Below are 20,042 nucleotides of genomic sequence, written 5' to 3' on the forward strand. Positions count from 1 at the left end.
TCCTCTGCTAGTTTGTATGTTTTTCTTGCTTGTATGCTTGTTCCCTGTAGTTCTAGCTTCCATTTCCCTGCCCTGGTTACCTATATGTTCTTTTGTCCTGCTTGTTTTTTTATTTCCCATCCTGCCACCTGCCTGTTTCTCTGCCCTACCTCGGATCCGACCCTAATGTAAATGAAAATGAAAAACTATATTTGAAATAACAGTCTCTTATTATAACCGCATTATCAATGACAAAAATCAAATGATAATTCAACTGGCCCTTTATAATTTCATTTTCATGTTTTCGTAGCACAAGGGTGACATAAATCAAATTAAATGGCATTCCTTCCTTTTGCATTATCATTTTCACATGATCACGCAAAAACCCTGGCAAAAATGATTGATAATGCAATCCCTCCTTTGCTTTTTCCTTTGCAGAGTCTAACGGATATGTTGAAATTACATAATTAATCTCCTTTTCTAGAAAGAGTTATCTTTGGTGCTCACTGAGCTTTGTTTTTACAATAATTCCAACTACCCTAACTTCATACATCTTTGCATACCTCTAACACCCCTAGAACTTAAAATGGAAGAGTCCAATTGCCATTATCGTGTAACTTCAACATATCTGAAGTAGTGGGGCGGGTGAGATCTCTGATTTCTGGTTTACGAGTGGTCTAAATGTACCAAAAACAGTCCAATTTTATATTCATTGAGTCATATCTCAGCTAGTGTTATTATTCATGTGTTTATCTTTACACAAGGAAAAAGTGCTCTCAGAAGACTCTCATTTACAAATAAAATGACAAATGATAAAATTATGTTTTCAAGATAAGACCCCTCAAAATGGGTAAATAGTGAAAGTTTATTTGGATTATTTGAATCTCCAAAATGAAACAGATTTAGGTATTTTCCTTACAAAGTTAGGGACCTCTAAAATTTGTGCTGCAACCCGACAAACTTTAAAAGGCCCTACCGGCAAAGCGAAATGCAGTATGAATCTTACATTTTCAGGAATTTTCATTGTCTTATCATTGTCGACCAACACACTTTGCTGTAGCAGCAAAGATTTTCAGTGTCATTGTCATTGGCCGCCATTTTGGCCATAAAAACAGCCAATAATAACAAGCCATACAGCAGTTTGGGTCTGTCAGCTGCCCTGCAATCACAGAAAGTTTTCTTATGAAGTAATAGCTTAACTGCTTCCTCCCTTCTGTCTTGTTGATGGCTGTGCTGTCCTAATATGTTCTGAGAGTAACCTCCTCAAAGCAGAGAGAGAGAGGCACAAACAGCAAGAGAGGGGGGTAGGGGCTCAAGTCAACACAGACCACTGCAGGCACACACAAATACAGCTGTAGACCAATGCAAACATGCAACGACATGTACTATGTACGCATACTATGATGCGTACTATGACACGTACTATGCACGCTTATTTGGACAGACCTGCATCCTGTCACGAAGAACACACACACCTGGGATCTTCTTGGCCCAGGTGATCATGTAGACCAGCTCCTTATCAGCCAGCCTGGTGAGGGCCATCATCATGCTGGCCTCGGTGAAGGGCTTCTGAACATCCTCCATCAGATAGATTGTGGGCGGCTCCACCTCCATTATGCGAGACATCAGTTGCTCGGGTGTGAGCGTGGTCGGGCCGAGCTCCCTGGTCCTTCGGACACAGACCTCCGACCCAGCCGCCCTGGAGCACCGCGGCCGGGCTGTGCGCTGGAACTGGCCAGCCCGATAGCTCCCACGCTCCCGCCGCATGCCTGCCGCAGCAGAAATCAGACACAATAAACATCTGTCCCTTGACGCAACTGAAGTGGGATGGGATTCAATCACAGCTAATGAAGAACTTGGCCACATCTTCACCATCTTCACGGTCACAGAGGCCTGGGTCAAATATGCAATTATTTTGAATTCAAATACATTTCTCGATTGATCTTGCCTGGTGCAACTGAGCCAACCAAGAGGACCAGAAGGTGGGGTGTGCATTTTTTGAGAGTGATTTCATAGGTTCAAATACACCCAACAAGTTAAACAATTTAGCATTTCACCCAGGTGGATGGTTTTGGATAGCTTTGAGACCTGAGTGGATCCTTTCAACACACAAGGCATTGACCATTTAATGAGATCAAGGTCTGTAGAACAATTGCGACTCTTAAATCCTGCTGAAAAAACTGCCCAAGCTAGGCTTTGAAGCAGCTGGTGGCTGGTTGACCAGTTCAGACCAGCTCCATACTCAACATGGTTTGAACAGCTCAAGCTATGTTTTGAAACAGCTGGTAGCTGGTAATTTCAAGCTAGTCTAGCTGGATATTACACAAGGGAAGCGATCCAAACCCTGGAACCTTATGCCTCAACCAGACTCTAGCCCTGCCGCCATTAGGGAGAGCCAAGGTTAAGTTATCAACCCTGTATGTCTGTCCACCAGTCTGTTAAGATGATAACAGAGGAAAATTATGGTAGAGTTGCCTTGAAATTAACGACAGAGACGAGAAAGGACATACCGCACTTCATCATGCCTACTTCAAAGCACTTCCGAAGACGGCAGGCCTGGCAGCTCTTGCGCCGGTTCTTGTCAATGGTGCACTGGTTCGTCGCCGGGCAGATGTAGTCATTATGCCCTGGTTTCCATAGAAAAGGGGACACTTTCTTCAGTACAGCATCTTGGATATCATCTCACAAAGTCAAATCTGACCTCAAATGACTTCAGTCTTGAGGTTGTTGTCAGGTTTAGTTTGTCTGAAAATATTCATGGTAATCAAGGCAAAACATACAGGTGTAGAATATAATTACATGAAAAAAGCAACTATTCAATGGTTAGCAAAATAAAAAAGCTAAATAAATAGAGGGGGGAAGAGAGGACCAACCAATTAACACAGCCAAGGATAGGGCGTTAAAAACTGTTCCAATAGCAGGTTACATGTTTGCCAATGACAATAGTTTAACTAATGGACATGAATGGGTATGTGTGTGTGTGTGTATTATTATGGATTGCTATTTCATGTTAAAATATTATGTTTGTGTTTGGTGGGGGGGCACGTGGATGGGATTGCTGTGGGCTCTGATGGGAATGTACCCTGAATGCTTCTCTTGAAGAAGGCCTTACAACCCTCACAGGACCAGACTCCATAGTGGTACCCTGAAGCGTAGTCTGCGCACACCTCGCAGAAATGCACGTCCACCTTTTCTGTGGGACCCCCCGTGGAGGAGCTGGCACAGAGCTCCTCTCTGTCCTGCATCCGGGACCCCTCGGGCTCGCTGTGGGACAGGGAGACAGCACAGTGACGAGTCAGCATAACATTGGGGGACAGTCTGCCTCAAATGATGGTGTATGCCTTAAAACTGACACATGTGATTGTGACCTCTTTTTGTAGGTCAACCCGGAAGTTTCTTCCACCATGGGTTCCCTTGACAAATCTTGAAATCTCTGAATTCTGCCGAATGTGGTTAATGTAAGCTTATTAATGTATGAATGTTTCAGCTGTCATGCGCTTTAAAAAAGTAAGTTGCTATATTGAACCTACAACTGCAGTGTTGCACGCAGGCAGGCTAGTATAAAACTTGAATGGAGGTCAAGATATTAACGGATCTAATGTAACTCACAGGACAAAACTCTCTAACTCACAGAACAAATCTTGAAACTCCACAGACCATTATTTTCATCAGAAATCGAAATCCCGATAGGAAAACAGTATTTGAAATCTACCAAGGGAACCCATGGCTCAAAAATGCTAACTCACTTCTGGAATTTAAAACTACAAACTGCAGCACTCTATTCAGATGTATGGAAAACTCGGTAACACTTTACTTGAATCCCTTGCCATAAGGCTGACATACACATGACATAACAGCTCTCACAAGTTGACATAACTGATGATGTTAGATGATGTGAAATGATATACATACGTGTCACCGTCATAACATTTACAGCTAAAAGTATGACAGTTTTATGTTATTAGACATGACATCATCTGTTATGCCGTCTTGTGACAGCTGTTATGTCAGCCTTATGGCGAGGGGTTCAAGTGAAGTGTTACCGAAAACTCTGCAGGGGGCTGAGGAGGCATGGCTGGGGGTTGTGAGTGGATGCAGCAGATACCTGCACTTGGGTGTGGCACTGTGTGGCTTAGGCTCTGTCCACCGGTTGTGGTAGGCCTCGTGATGCGGGTGGTGGGACTGGTGGCAGTTCAGGGTTAGGGGGGACATGCGGGCGTGTGGGGGCCAGAGGAACGGCGGTCGAGGGGTGGGGCTGTCGGGGACGCTAAAGCCCAGCATGGGTGGGCTGTACAGGGTCAGCGCGCCAAAGTCCTGGCCGCGCTCAACGTAGGGTGAGGGGATGCAGATGGCGTCAGGCTCGCTGGCCTGGGGAGGCAGGGCGGTGGTGTAAACGGGCGACAGCACACGTCCACATGCTCTGCCGGAATCCACCTCCTGGTATTGCAGCAGCTGAGGGCTTCGCCCTGGGGGGCCAACCATGGCGGACCAATTAGAAAGCGCTGCTTTGCCTATGTATCATCGTCTGCACGGATGAGAGAGAGAAGAGCGAGAGAGAGAGAGAGAGAGAGAGAGAGAGAGAGGGTCAACACAGACCATGTGACACACACATGGGCACACACCAATGTAAAGCATGATCAAGAAAAACATCCTCACATATTATGCATAAGAATTTTGTTATAACTGAAAATAAATCAAAGCCAAAATCATGGTATTCTCTACAAAGTATTCTCTACAATGTAGCATAGACTGCTGCCGATTTTATTATAAAAATACACACAGGACATGAACTGTTTATACAATCATGCAAGCATTAAATTAAAAGTTCTCAAATTAGAAGTCCTATGTGCACAAGTAATGAGATTTTTCCATGAGAGTGTGGGTGTCTGTTTGTGTGTGTGTGTGTATGTGTTGTGGTGGCCCGATCGGAAATCGGTACACCACTGGAGTGGAACGGCCCGTGCGCCAGCGGCAAGTGCTAGGAAAAGTTATTAACCACGTGTATTTCCCCAGGTCGTATCTAACAGAGCCGCACCGGAGAGAGAGCCGGCGAGGAGAGTCAGAACCATGGCCAGCGACACGGGGAAAGACGCGTGGGGAATGTGAGGAAGAGACAATTAACCCTTCTCATTGGACAGGCGCAGCCGGACCGACTCCGAGAGAGAGAGGAGCCGTACAAAAGACGAGGCGCAACTACAGAGCGGGGCTGCATACGGAGGGAGACGGAGGCGAAGCCCAGTGAGGGGGAAACAGCCACGGGAAAGCAAATAACGACACCACGGTGGAAGCGGGTCTTCGGAGGCCCGGTGACTTTTTTTTCGTTTTTTCTGAGAAAGAAAGTTTATTTTTTGGGACGTTGTAAAAGTGCCCTGAAGGCACACCAGAACCTCATTAAAAATACCAGTTTGAGGAACTACTCTTGCTCTCTCTGCCTCTCTCTCCCCACGGGGCGCCACATATGGTGGAGAATGCAGGCATAGAGACCCCAGCTATAGAGAGAGAGAGCAATAAAAAAAATAAAATAAAATAAAATAAATGGAGGACGCCATCAACGCTCTACTGCGGTCACAAGGCGCCCTGCAGAAAGCCGTGGCGGAACTGTGCCAAAAGTCCAGCCCGGCGACAAGCCACCGGACACCCAAAGACGTACTGCTGAAGCAGACCCCGGACGATGAAATTGAGGCCTACCTCGAGACCTTCGAACGGGCGGCTTACCTGGAGAAGTGGCCTCAAGGCGCCTGGGGCTCCCTCCTGGCCCCATTCCTCAGCGGGGAGGCCCAGAAGGCGTACCGGGGACTGCCTCCGGCCGAAGCCCACGACTACCCCACCCTAAAAGCTACCATCTTAGCCCAGTATGGCTACAGCCTCCCCGCCAGGGCACAGCGGTTCCACCAATGGGCCTATGACCCCGCCCTCCCGGCGCGAGGACAGGTGATGAGCCTGGGGAGGCTAACCAAAAGTTGGCTAGTCGAGGGCGACGGGCCGCCCCTGCTCGACCGGGTGGTGTTGGATCGCTGTGTCCGAGCCCTGGCCCCGGACGTCAAGAAATATGTGGCCCAGCAGGGGCCCCGCTCCATTGATGCCCTGGTCAACCTCCTGGAGAACCACCAGGTGGCCCAAGAGATGGTCAGGGGAACCAAAACGGAAAGCCCACGAAGAACCCCAAGCGCGGTCCGACTGGAGCCACAAACCAGGCCACGGTGGAGAGCGGACGACAGGGACGAGGGACTCCGCCGGAGAGAGACCAGACGGTGCTTCGCCTGTGGCCGGGAGGGCCACCTGAGCCGGGATTGCCCAGGGAGGGAGGAGTCCATGGCCACTGCACCTGAGACGGGCCGACCCTGCCACTACCTCACCACGTGCTGGGCCCACAAGGGCACTGCCGCCCCTAGGCTACCCGTCCGGATCGGGGGTCAAGACGCGGAGGCCTTGCTGGACTCGGGGAGTGCTATTACCCTGGTGAGACCAACCCTAGCAGGGGGGAGACGGGGAGAGGACATCGCCGTCACCTGCATCCACGGCGACGTACGAAGCTACCCCACCGCCGAGGTGACCATCATCACCCCTAGAGGCCAATTCACGGGAAGGGTGGGGGTAGTCGAGAGCCTCCCAGTGGAGGTGCTGCTGGGAAGAGACTGCCCCCTCTTTCTCAGCTACTGGAGTGAGAGGGCGACCTCGGAGAGGCCAAGTCACACACCCCGACCCCGCCGGAAGGGCCACCGGGAACCACACCCGGTTTGGGTGGCCCCTGCCGGGGATAGTGAGGAGGAGGAGATCTCGCCCCAAGGGGGGAGGGGACCGACCACGCAACCCCCTACCGAGAGCACGGATACAGCCCCGGAGCGACCGGACCCACCACCACCCCTGGAGGCGGAAGGGGGTAGCGCGGGGGGGTTTTCGGAGTTTCAACCCGAACTAGAGAGGGCCCCAACGGACTTCGGCTCCGCCCAGCTGCAAGATCCCCTCCTCGCCCAGGCCTGGAGGGCCGCTGCGTACATTGAGGGCGTCCCACAAGGCGGGGTGAGTAGACCGGCCTACCCGTATTTTAAAGTCCAGAATAACTTGCTGTATCGAACCTGCAACAGTGACCCGGGAGAGCTGGACCAACTTCTGGTACCCCAGAGCCACACCTCCAAGGTGCTCTACCTCGCCCACACCCACCTGTTGGGGGCCCACCTGGGAAGGGAGAAGACGTATGAGCGAATCCTATCTCGCTTTTACTGGCCTGGCATCAAACGGGCAGTGGAGGACTACTGCCGACAGTGTGCGGAGTGTCAACTGCACAGCCCCCGGGTGACGTATCGCAATCCACTAATCCCTCTCCCCATTATAGATGTGCCCTTCCGCCGAATTGCTATGGACATAGTGGGACCCCTGCCGAAGTCCAGCCGGGGTCACCGTTACATCCTGGTAATCGTTGATTACGCCACCCGTTACCCGGAGGCCGTACCCTTACGGGCCGCGACGGGGAAGAGCATCGCGAGGGAGCTGTTCCTCCTCTTCAGCCGGGTGGGGATCGCAGAAGAGGTCCTGACAGACCAGGGGACCTGTTTCATGTCGGGCGTGATGAGGGAGATGTGCCGCCTACTCCGGGTCCGACAAGTGAGGACGTCCGTCTACCACCCCCAGACCGACGGGCTGGTAGAGCGGTTTAACAAAACCCTCAAGTCAATGCTGAGGAAAATGATCACAACGGACGGTAAGGACTGGGATCATTTATTACCGTACCTATTATTTTCGATACGTGAGGTCCCACAGGCATCCACGGGGTACGCGCCCTTCGAGTTGCTGTATGGGAGACGTCCCCGAGGGCTACTGGACCTCGCGAAGGAGGCCTGGGAGCAGCAGCCGTCCCGACAACGCACCCTCCTGGAACATGTGGAAGCTATGGACCAGCGGATGGCAAAAATCTGGCCCATGGTCCGGGAGCACATGCAACAGGCCCAGAAGGAGCAGGCTAGACTGTACAACCGAACAGCCCAGGTGAGAGAATTTCAGCCGGGGGATAAGGTCATGGTGCTGATCCCCACCAATGAGTGCAAATTTCTGGCCAAATGGCATGGGCCCTACGAAGTAGTAGCCAAGGTGGGGCCAGTGAACTACATGGTAAGACAGGTGGGCCGGAGACACCAGCTCCAAAAGTACCATATTAACCTGCTAAAGAGGTGGCACGAACCCGTGCACGACCCTGCTCCCCTCTGCTTAACCACAGGCGGCGCCACCGGAACACCAGAAGTGGCCACTGGAGACCGGCTGACCGACCGGCAACGCCAAGACCTCCGCGAGCTGGTGAGTCAACACCGGGATGTGCTCTCCCACCTCCCGGGCCGGACTACCAAGGTCCACCACGACATCACGGAGCCAGGAAGGAGGGTTCGACTGCGGCCCTACCGGATCCCGGAGGCGAGAAGGCAGACCATCCGGGAGGAGGTGGCGAGGATGCTGGACCTGGGGGTCATAGAAGAATCCCAAAGCGCCTGGTCCAGCCCGATAGTGTTGGTCCCAAAACCGGACGGCAGTTGGAGGTTCTGCAACGACTTCCGGAGGTTGAACGAAATCTCCCGGTACGACGCCTACCCCATGCCCCGGGTGGACGAGCTGATCGAGCGGCTGGGACCCGCTCGCTACCTCAGCACCCTGGACCTCACCCGGGGGTACTGGCAGGTACCGCTGACCCCCCAGGCGAGGGAGAAGACGGCTTTCGCCACCCCGGATGGCCTGTTCCAGTACCGCGTCTTACCCTTCGGAGTGCATGGAGCCCCCGCCACCTTCCAGAGGCTCATGGACAACCTGCTGAGGCCCCACAGGGAGTATGCTGCTGCCTACCTCGACGATATCGTCATTCACAGCGCTGATTGGGAAAGCCACCTCAGGAGGCTGGAGGCGGTACTCGGGGCGCTCCGGGAAGCCGGCCTGACAGCTAACCCGGCTAAGTGTCGCCTGGGCCTGGAGGAGGCCGACTACCTGGGCCACACCGTGGGACGAGGGTGCGTCCGACCCCAGAGTCAAAAGGTGGACGGGATCACCAACTGGCCACGACCCACCACCAAAAGGCAAGTGCGCACATTCCTGGGCCTAGTGGGGTACTATAGGCAGTTTATACCGGACTTTGCCACCAGAGCGGCCCCCTTGCACGAGCTGACCAAGAAGGACCACCGGCACACGGTGATATGGACCGAAGCCGCCGACCGCGCCTTCCTAGACCTGAGGGCCGCCCTGGGGAATGAACCAGTACTGACCACCCCTAACTTCTCACAAAAGTTGGTTTTGCAGACCGACGCCTCTGAAACCGGACTTGGTGCGGTCCTATCCCAGATCCAGGACGCCACCGAGCACCCGATCACCTATATCAGCAGGAAATTGCTGAAGCATGAAAGGAATTATAGCACGGTGGAGAAGGAGTGCCTGGCCATAAGGTGGGCAGTCGGAAAGCTCAAATACTATCTGGTAGGAAGGGAATTTATCCTTATAACCGACCATGCCCCATTGCAATGGATGTATCGGTGTAAGGACACTAACGCCCGGGTGACCCGATGGTTTTTAGAACTACAAAGTTTTAAATTCACGGTGGAACACCGAGCCGGGAGACTCCAAGGGAACGCGGATGCCCTGTCCCGGATGAACGAGGGCCTCTTTGGTGACGCTCCCGCCGAGGGCGTGGAGCTGAGGGGGAGGAAATGTGGTGGCCCGATCGGAAATCGGTACACCACTGGAGTGGAACGGCCCGTGCGCCGGCGGCAAGTGCTAGGAAAAGTTATTAACCACGTGTATTTCCCCAGGTCGTATCTAACAGAGCCGCACCGGAGAGAGAGCCGGCGAGGAGAGTCAGAACCATGGCCAGCGACACGGGGAAAGACGCGTGGGGAATGTGAGGAAGAGACAATTAACCCTTCTCATTGGACAGGCGCAGCCGGACCGACTCCGAGAGAGAGAGGAGCCGTACAAAAGACGAGGCGCAACCACAGAGCGGGGCTGAATACGGAGGGAGACGGAGGCGAAGCCCAGTGAGGGGGAAACAGCCACGGGAAAGCAAATAACGACACCACGGTGGAAGCGGGTCTTCGGAGGCCCTACCAAAAGGCGCGGCCGGCACGGACCACCCAGAACCACCGACGGACCGGGAAACCTAATTTTTTGGCCGGTGACTTTTTTTTCGTTTTTTCTGAGAAAGAAAGTTTATTTTTTGGGACGTTGTAAAAGTGCCCTGAAGGCACACCAGAACCTCATTAAAAATACCAGTTTGAGGAACTACTCTTGCTCTCTCTGCCTCTCTCTCCCCACGGGGCGCCACAGTGTGTGTGTGTGTGATCAGATCAGATAATTGTTTACTTTTTACCTTTAATTGTAGCTTATAAAATAACATCTTTTTTAAGAGCCGTTTTTAGAAAAAGAGAAATCTGTAATTAATTTTACTATGTGGTATTCAGTAGTCAGACCATCATGCCACTTCTGAATTGCACACTGGATGACCACAACTGACTCAACACATTACTCCTGCTCACCAGCAAGCCAGGGAGTTGCCATGGTGACACCATTGTGTTTACATAGTAGGAGGATCATCTAACACCCAGTACACTTTGAGTCATTCAGTAAATGTTGCCTGGCAACAACTGGCCCTAACAGAAGTTTCTCAGGTCTCACACGCAAGCAAGGACCCACATATTGCTCATCTCAACCAGCAAAAAGAGAAGCAATTCATGTATTGTATATTGTAGGTCTGGTTTCATTTTAACTTTATTTAGCTTGTAAGGTAGAAAATGTACTTTTAGGCTGCTGTATATTTAAAGCTCATCATTTTTCAATTTAATTTTTTATAAAAAATTCTGGGAATGGGTGAAAATCTGCTGAAAAATATGAAGAAAAAATTTATTATAATAATGCGAATTTCCAGGATAAATCTTTTATTTTCACTTTAAACATGGTCCTTTCATTTGACTGTAGGCTTTGTTAATGAAACATTGATATTGCACATTCCAGGAGATTGTGCCTGCTATTTCAACTGTACATTTAATGACATTCGCACAGTGACATATACAAGGAATAAGCCTAACATCGTTGTAGTAATGACAAAGTAATTCTAATACTAATCTAATTTTATACAAAAGCCCAGTCTATATCAAACCGCGACTTGAGACGAGACAAGACGGGAGCTTAGAACATCCAAATCAAAATATCAGAAAGCCCAAGTGAAAATAGGCAGTCCACACCGAAGTGCCAAGTAAACAAACAATGTTCAATGTTTCCATAACAACGACTCTGCGACTCTTGTGTGTTCATTAGCATATTTACGTGAAGCCATGCATCATGACTACAACATTTCAGAAGTGTGTTTCGGCGCTCTGTAATATTGATGGATTTATGATGTACCCCATAACGTAATCTTCCTGAGTCTGTTAACACATTTTGTTATATTCATAAGATTGTGACGTGCCTCATAACGTAGACCTTCAGTGTGATGTCCTTGTGATGATAGCCCCTACGTTGGTGTCCATGCTAGCAAATTTAAAGTAAAGTCCAATATAAGGGAATTAAGATATTTTCGGAAAACTGTCATTCCATTATATTAAATACTATTTTTCTACTTCAACAATATTAACGCTTTTAACATAATCATCGTAAACTATTAATTTAACAAGTCTAATGAACCTACATACAAATAATGTCTTCCTTTTTTCCAGTCCCATATTTTTAATTGATAGAATGGCATAAAGGAAAAGTTTAAAAAGGAGATATGAAAATGAAATACTCCCACTACTTTTAAGTATTATTACTACATCCAATATGACACTTGTACATGCTTGTTTATCAAATGTGATGGGAGGAATTTTAGCAATTTTAAAATGCACTTTTCGTGAAAACCTTGCAACAACAAGTATGCAAGATTAATCAAATAAACATCATGGAAATCTGGCTGGGTATTACTGTGGTTTGGCAAGGAGAATTATATGTAGGATATTGTAGTACGTACTGCTTGTACAAAGTGAGGGCATCATACATGGCCATGAAAAGTATTTGCCCCATTCCTGATTTTCTCTGTTATTGAATACTTCTCAGACTGAATATCAGGTTTGTAGAACACCAGACCCAGATGCGAGACCAAAGCGTAGCTTGTAGTATAAAAGTCTTTATTATAAATAAAGCAGGTCAGAAAGGCGAGGGTCGATAGCCAGCAAACAGATGCAGCAGGGATAAGGCAGTTTGTGGTCGAGTGTCCAAGCAATGGGTCAATACTCCAGCAAACAGATACAGCAGAGATAATCAAAAGCGAAGTCGTAGTCACAGGCGAGGTTTCAGTAACAAGCCGGCTAATCAGGCAAAGACAGAATCCAAAAGCAGAGGTTGAAAAACAAAAACAGGTTGATAAAGTACGGATCAAAACCATACAGATGGGATAAGCTAAATACGGAAGTCGAAAACAAAACATGTTGTAACGGGACTCAATCAGGATGCTGGAGGGTACGGAATAAACACATAACAATCTGATGACAAGACATACAAAACGAGGGGTTTTTATAAGACAGGTAACAAGAGGAAATGGCAATCAGGTGTTGGGAAACAATCAGGAAGTGAAAATGCATGTGAAACGAATAACAATGAATGAACGAACTGACAGGGTGATTACGGTGTGCACAGAGGGTACTACAACACAGAAACGCAACACACGTTACAAAATACAACACAGTGAAAAACAGGAAACCTGACACTGAATGGTTTTGGGTCATTAGGCAAAAATGGAACCTAAGTAAACTTTTTACATAATTTCATTAATTTAATGGAAAAAGGTATCAAACACCCATATCAAACATGTGAAGAAGTAATTTCCCCCTTTATTAATCAATCAAGTCACCTAAATGTAATCGATAATTAGATAATTTGATTCATCTGACTAAACACAGCCAGGTTTGATTGCAGGCAGCCCTGTTGAATCTAAACCTCAACTCTAATTGAATCTTAGTGCCACAGTGAAGTAGTCACCACAAATCTTCTACAGTCCAAGCACACTATGAAATACATCAGTCTGCAAAGGATTACAAAGCCATTTCAAAGGCTCTGGGATTCCACCGAACCAAAGTGAGAGCCATTTTCTCCAAATGAAGAACACTTGAAACTGTGGTGCATCTTCCCAGGAGTGACCAGCCTCCCAACATTTCACCAAGGGTGCAGTAAGAACTCATACAGGACGTCAAAATTGATCCCAGAAGAACATCCAAAGAACGTAGGCTATAGTCTAAGGTAAGGTCAGTGTTCATGACTCCACTATAAGAAAGTGACAATGCAAAATGGCATTTGCGGGAGAGTAGCTCTTATAAGGCAGAAACCACTGCTAACCAAGAGAAACATAAATTTGTTTTGGACAACACGGGTAAAGCAAATACAGCATTTCACAGTAAGAACATCACACCAACAGCCAAATATGGTGGTGGTAGTGTGATGGTGTGAGGATATATTGCTGCCTTGGGACCTGGACAACATTATTTAAGGAACCACAAATTCTGCTCTGAACCAGAACAGTCAAAGTCAACATCTGAGTGGAGGAAAAGATATAAAATGAAAGTTTGATCATGTTTGATCTTGAAAAGAGTGGTCTAGTCAAAGTGCTGACTAGTGCTGACCAGTCGAGATGCTGTGGCAAGACCTGAAAAAAGCACTCCATGCATGGGTTAAAATTCCCAACATAGATGTGACTGACTGATATCAAATTATAGGAAGTGTTTGATTCCAGTTATTATTATTAAGTTTAAGGGGGCAATCACTTTTCACATGGGTGGGTGCATATGGGTGTTTCATAAAAAAAGAGTGTTTGCCCCCTTAAACTTAAACAAAGGATTTTTTATACCAAACCCTTATTAGGTTTGAAAACAAACTTCCTCGCGTTCGCACAGGTGGACTTTCATTTTGAATCTGATTCTGCCTTCTTAATGTTGCTCACCATACCTCATTTCACTGTACTCTCACACTGAAATTAATACTGGAATATGGAAGTTCAGATTAAGCTACAGATACTTGTTTGACTTTTTGTATTCATGTGATTTACTGGATTGTAGGCTGTAAGAATGAATGATTGTCAATAAACAGAAGGTTGCACTTTAAGTGTAAAACCACCATCAGGCAGCTATTTTTTGTATTTCAATTGTGAGGTCAGATGTTAAAAATTACCATCTCAAGACGTGAAATTTCAACGTGTCAGAATTTGACATCTTGATAGGTTCATTTTCTTTGTCTTTGAGGTGCAATTTTGCTGTGTTAATACTGAATTTTTGTGCTATGAAATTTATAACACGTCAAAAATGAACGTCCCAAGACATCGAATTACAACACATTAAAAATTGTCTCAATTGGGCGTAACATTAAGACACTTTGACACCGTTGGCATTCCATAAACTCAACATGAGACTTGACACGGTCAGTTTGCGGAAACGCTAGAAAGAGCAGACATTTTAAAACTGGACAGTACACAATTACTTTTTGATCATTGTCGGCTGTTTGATGTACACTCACTGACCGCTTTATTAAGTATTTATTGAACTTCTTTTTCTGCTGTAGGCCATCCACTTTAATATTTGACGTTTGTGTGTTCAGCGATGCTCTTCTGCATACCTCTGTTGTCACACATGTTTATTTGAGTACTGTCGTGGTCCTTTAAGCTTGAACCAGTCTGGCCATTCTCCTCTGACTTCTCTCATTAATAAAGTGTTTTTGTCCACAGAACTGCCGCTACTGGATGTTTTTAGTTTTTTGCACCATTCTCTGTAAACTCTAGAGGCTGTTGTGCATGAAAATCCCAAGAGATCAGCAGTTTCTGACCACCCAGAAATATTGCATGACCACGGAATTTTGAGTGGACAACCCCGTCTGTTACAAAGTTCTTAACACCAGCATATTCAAAATAAAGTCTGAAAATGCAATTACATTTCTCTGTACTCCAGTAAAAGAATCAACCCCTAGCGGTCATAAACAGTATAGGTTAACTGGTTAACCGTCTAAAAAATGGGATGGTACCCGGTTACAAAAACTGATGATTTGTCACATCCCTAGTCTGAACAAGAACTGAAACGCTTGACCATGTCTGCATGTGTTTATACGATGCCACATGATTGGCTAATTTCGTATTAACAAACTGGGGTACAGGTGTACCTAATAAATTGGTGTAGACTGAGCTTAATCCTGTTTAACCCAATAAAGCATACAGCCAAAGTGGGTATATTTCCATTCAATCCTTTTTAACAGTGAAAGTAATACAACTAACGGTTCTATTTGTAAAACCTCTTTTACGATACCATTGTTATAGCAACAACAGTTCCTTATTTTATAACATGTGCAGTGGCAAAATAAGCATAGGGGTACCTCAACCACACAAATCAGGCTAAAATCGGTATTCTTTTCATGGCAATGGTCTGGAGAACCAAATCTTGCCTGCTGTGCTTTTGCCCCGTGGAGTGGACTTCGGTTTTGACTCTTGCACCACCTTCGACTCCGAGCCTGCCTACCGTCCGTCTCCACTACTGCCCCGCTGATAGCTTTCCTGGTTACTGGACTTTTTGCATGGTTTACCGATTTCGGGACTGCCTTCTCCCTCGGTACTGTACTTTGGTTTTGGCTGGATTAACTGTGTATGAACTTTTGCTTGTTTTCTACTATGGTCATTGGACAATCCCCTAATAAAGCCCTGGCGGGACTTTATCACATCTCTGTTGTCTGAGTCGTGCATTTTGGGTCCAACCCCCACGCACCCGTCTCATAACAGCTGAAATTCTGAACTCTGTCTCGTGTTCATATTTTTATCTCAACCACATAAAAATATGAACACGAGACGAGAGTTCAGAATTTCAGCTTTTATTTCTTGGTATTTACACCTAGATGTGTTAAACTACTAGCACCTTTTGTATCAGACCACCCAATTTTTAGGTGAGCAAAAGTATTGGAACAGAGAGTATTTAAGTAAATGAAAGTAAATATCACTTAATATTTGGTAGCATATCCCTTGCTTGCAATAACTGCATCAAGCCTGCGACTCATTGACATCACCAAACTGTTGGATTCTTCTTTTTGATACTTTTCCTGGCTTTTACTGCAGCCTCTTTCTGCTGTTTGTTTAGAATTTTCTCTTCAGCAGGTGAAATGCATACTGAATTGGGATAATGTCTGGTGATTTGACCAGTCTAATGATAAAGTTCTTTGCTAATTGTAATCTCACCTTCCGATTCTTACTAATGATGAGTGGTTTGCATCTTGTGAGCCTCTATATTGCTGCTCTCTTAGTCTTCTTTGAACGGTTAATTAAGATACCTTCACCCCTGCTCTGTGGAGATTGTTTGTGATGTCACTGTTTTGGAGTTTTTCTTCACAGCTCTCACAATGTTTCTGTCATCAACTGCTCTTGTTGTCCTTGATCAGACCTGTTCAATGTCTGTTGCTCAGTACGCCAGCGGTTTCTTTCTTTTTCAGGACATTACTTTCTAACACAAATGCAGTCTTCACAGGCAAAACCCAAGGCTAAAACCAAGAGTAGACATTCCAAACTATGTATTGTTTAACCAATCAATCTAACGGGACAGATTTGTGACACCTGTCAGTCACATGTTCCAATACTTTTGCACCCCTAAAAATGGGGTGGTCTGATACCAAAGGTGATATGTTCTAAGTTGTTTATAAAATCTTGATAAAAATGCCTGGAAATAAAAGCTGAAATTCGGATCTGTCATCTCATGTACATCTTTTGACCTCAAACTCAATTGTCTTCAGTTTAAAAACAAAGGAAATGACCTTGTGTTTCCAATAAGTTTGGAGGGGACTGTATGCCTGTTCTATAAAATGTAAGTAGGGTATATTTCAGTGAATTCCTTCGTAGCCCTAGTCCCTCATATTGCCAGGTGTGCAGATCAGGCTAGCAGAGAATATGGGCTGAAAAATGCTAACAGAAGGAATTCCACTGATTACCGATCACAACCTGTTTTCAATCATTTGCCATGATTAGGAATACAGTGATGAATTACCATCAGATGAAGCCAATTCTGTAGGTTATTAGGTGAGCAATATAATTATATTTATTTGCATTGCAAAACTGTGCATATTTTAAATCAGGGGTCTCCAATCTTATCCAGAAAGGGCCAGTGTGTGTGCAGGTTGTTGTTTTAGCACAGGACTAAGACAGCTGATTCTACTCATCTAGGTCTTGATTAAAGACCACGATTAGTTCATTAGTATAATCAGGTGTGTTACTGCTGGGTTAAAACAAAAACCTGCACCCACGCCGGCCCTTTTAGGATAAGATTGGAGACCCCTGTTTTAAATTAACATTATTTTAAATTATTTTGTATGGATACATGTACTTGTTGCTGTACACACTAAGAGAATATGCATATAAGATATCTGCAGTGTGCAAATTGTGTCATTTTAACAAATTTGTTAGCTATTCTTGCAAGTTGCACCCAAAACTAAGACTGATGTTAACTGAGTGATGCATATTTTTTTGTTAGGTGTACTTAATGATAGACTTTTTCTAAATTGCAGTTGCTGTCAATGTATTATTCAGGTCTTGGCAGACATGCTAATTAAGGAAAATGATTGGAAGTCCTCAATTTTCAGCTGCCACTGCTTAAAGAGAAGCATTTTATGTATTATAGATAAAAAATATCAGCGTCTCAGTTAAAATTTAATTTTAACACTATTTTTTAATGCAATCTTCTCTGTTGTATGAATAGTTTGCTTTCTTCTAGCAAGCTATCATGAATTTGAAGTGTAAGCTGACATGGCAGAGCTGTTTGCTGCCATCTTTGCTGCCATGCTGCCAGCTTTCTGAATCTTCCATACGAGAACCTACATCATGCACACTGTATAAGCCTTCTCACGCATGACATTTAAACAAGGTATGTCAATCAATAAAATACAATGTGAATGTGAATTGTAGGGTCATCCCTACCAGCTCCCGCAAAAATGACCTTGGAATATCTGCATTTATAAAACGCAGTATATTTGTTTTACATTGTTTTATCTTAGTTGTCTAAAATTCAGTGAAAATGACGCCACTTAATAATACAGTGAATAAATACAGTCAGATTTCTGAGTAAAAGGCATATGACAGCCTCCTTGGTGTTTGCCAAATGCCATTTAAAGGACTCTGAGAGCATGAGGAAAAAGATTATCTGGTCTGATGAGACCAAAATTTTACACTTTGGGCATAACTTTGAGCACTATGTTTGCCGAACCCCAGATACAGCTCAATACCATCCCTCGATTGAAGCATGGTGGTGGCAGCATCATGCTATAAGGGTACCATTCAGCAGCAGAGACACTGGTCAGAATAGAGGGATGAATGCAGCCAAATACATAGGTCCTTGAAGAAACCTGCTCCAGAGTGCACGCAACCTCAACATACAGCCAAGAAAATGCTGGGGTGGCTTCGAGACTAGTCTCTCATTGTCCTTGAGTGGCCAAGCCAAAGCCCAGCCCCTAGAACATCTGTGGAGAGACCTGAAGATGGCAGTTCACAGACTCTTCCCATCCAATCTAACAAAGCTTGAGAGGATCTGCCAGGAAGAATGGGATAAACTGACCTAATCCAGATGTGCAAAGCTTGTAGAGACCCATGAAGACACATAGCTGTAATTGTTGCCAAGGGGGCTTCAACAAAGTACTGAATTAAGTGTCTGAATACTTATTTAAATGAGGGATTTTAGTTTTAGATTTTTAATAAATTTGCAAAAAATTCTAAAAACATTTTTACTTTGTCAACACAATTAAGTGTGCAAAAAGTGAAGGGGTGTGAATACTTTCTGATGCCACAGTATCCTGATAGTGTCTGTGATTTTACTCTATGATTCCCACCCCTAGTGGAACACCAACCATTTTTAGCCATCATGGATCTGCATACAGGGATCTGGAACAGGGATCTACATATATTATCAATGGCATGAAAAATATTATTTCAAATTATACAATGTTGCATGCTCTGCATTGCGGCTGAGGCCAAATTAAATACTGATACTATGGGGGCTGGGTTCGGTGTGCAGGAAGAATGCAGGGCAATCCAGGGACCACGCCTACTGATTCAGTCGGCACCCACATCTAGATGACATTAGGAATCAGTCAGGGAGTTAAAAGTATGCTTCTTTTCATAGTAGGTGGCTGAGACCAGGGAATCACTGTGAAAGAGAGATTGTTGTGCTGGCCTTTAGACAACGCTGTGTTTCTAGTTCAACTGTGCACTCTAACATGCGGTTTACAAGTAAAATAGAACATTATAGAATATGAATGAATAAACAGATATTGAATAAAAGGAGAAATGTGGTTATTATCCTTGGGCTCAAACATGGACCCCTTTTTGATAACCTTACAGTAGTTCTGAAGTATTACCTGTTCATCATCCTGAGTAAGGTTATGTGCTAAATCACTTACAAATAGATCTTCAACTCAAAGCTCAATAGAAACCCTTATTTTTTTCAGCCTGCATCTAAATACAAAATTCTTCATTCAAAATGTTCCCACCATTGAGAAAGGTGCTCCTACTGGTGGACAGGGTGCAATCAGAGGGGACTGCCTAATTGGAAGAAAAAGCCACATTAATGGAAGATTTTCTTTAAATGTGGAAAGGCCTTACTGAATCAAGTGAACGAAAGAGTCATTCGAAAGAGTCATTCTTTGAGTGAATGAATCAAGAGTGAATGACTCAATAAAAACAATCCCATTGCACACCACTAGCTGGAGGCCAACTGACTTAATTTCCGCGTTTCTTAATTTACATTACATTACAACGTCATCCCATCCACACCCCAATATGCCCCATGAAATGCAATGCAATATGCTTTTTGTTTTCAAAAATGGCATCATAAATACACATAATTATGTGAAAGCAAACACAAATCTGTATTAGATTTCACAATGTGTCACTGTAGCGATTTCATTCAATGAAGTCACTAAAAATATTCCATACACACCCAGGTCAAAAGAGACAGGCTACATTGATTTTTGGACCTTGGCTTCTGTTGCAGGACATGCTGAAATAAAAAAATAAAAAAATGCTGGAGCCACATGCTGGAGATGTGCAATAAACTGACTACTTGCTG

At 45.6% G+C, this 20,042-nt stretch overlaps 1 protein-coding gene across 3 annotated transcripts in view; it reads right to left on the bottom strand.

Moving 5' to 3' along the window:
- The window catches only part of LOC133129782 (estrogen receptor beta-like), a 48,750-nt gene that overhangs the window by 14,649 nt on the left and 14,059 nt on the right, over positions 1 to 20,042 (bottom strand). For 2 of the 3 annotated variants that reach the window (XM_061244074.1, XM_061244075.1), the window contains exons 2-5: positions 4,085 to 4,504; positions 3,062 to 3,243; positions 2,490 to 2,606; positions 1,455 to 1,748 (exon numbers count right to left, since the gene is read on the bottom strand). In XM_061244074.1, coding sequence (XP_061100058.1) covers positions 1,455 to 1,748; positions 2,490 to 2,606; positions 3,062 to 3,243; positions 4,085 to 4,461 — 970 coding nt within the window. In that variant the 5' untranslated portion in view covers positions 4,462 to 4,504. Of the gene's footprint in view, positions 1 to 1,454; positions 1,749 to 2,489; positions 2,607 to 3,061; positions 3,244 to 4,084; positions 4,505 to 5,694; positions 6,191 to 20,042 lie in introns of those variants that run through there. The other variant, XM_061244077.1, reaches the window with a different exon arrangement.

Source organism: Conger conger, chromosome 5 (genome assembly GCF_963514075.1).
Source record: "Conger conger chromosome 5, fConCon1.1, whole genome shotgun sequence".
In the NCBI taxonomy this organism is placed as follows: Eukaryota; Metazoa; Chordata; class Actinopteri; order Anguilliformes; family Congridae; genus Conger; species Conger conger.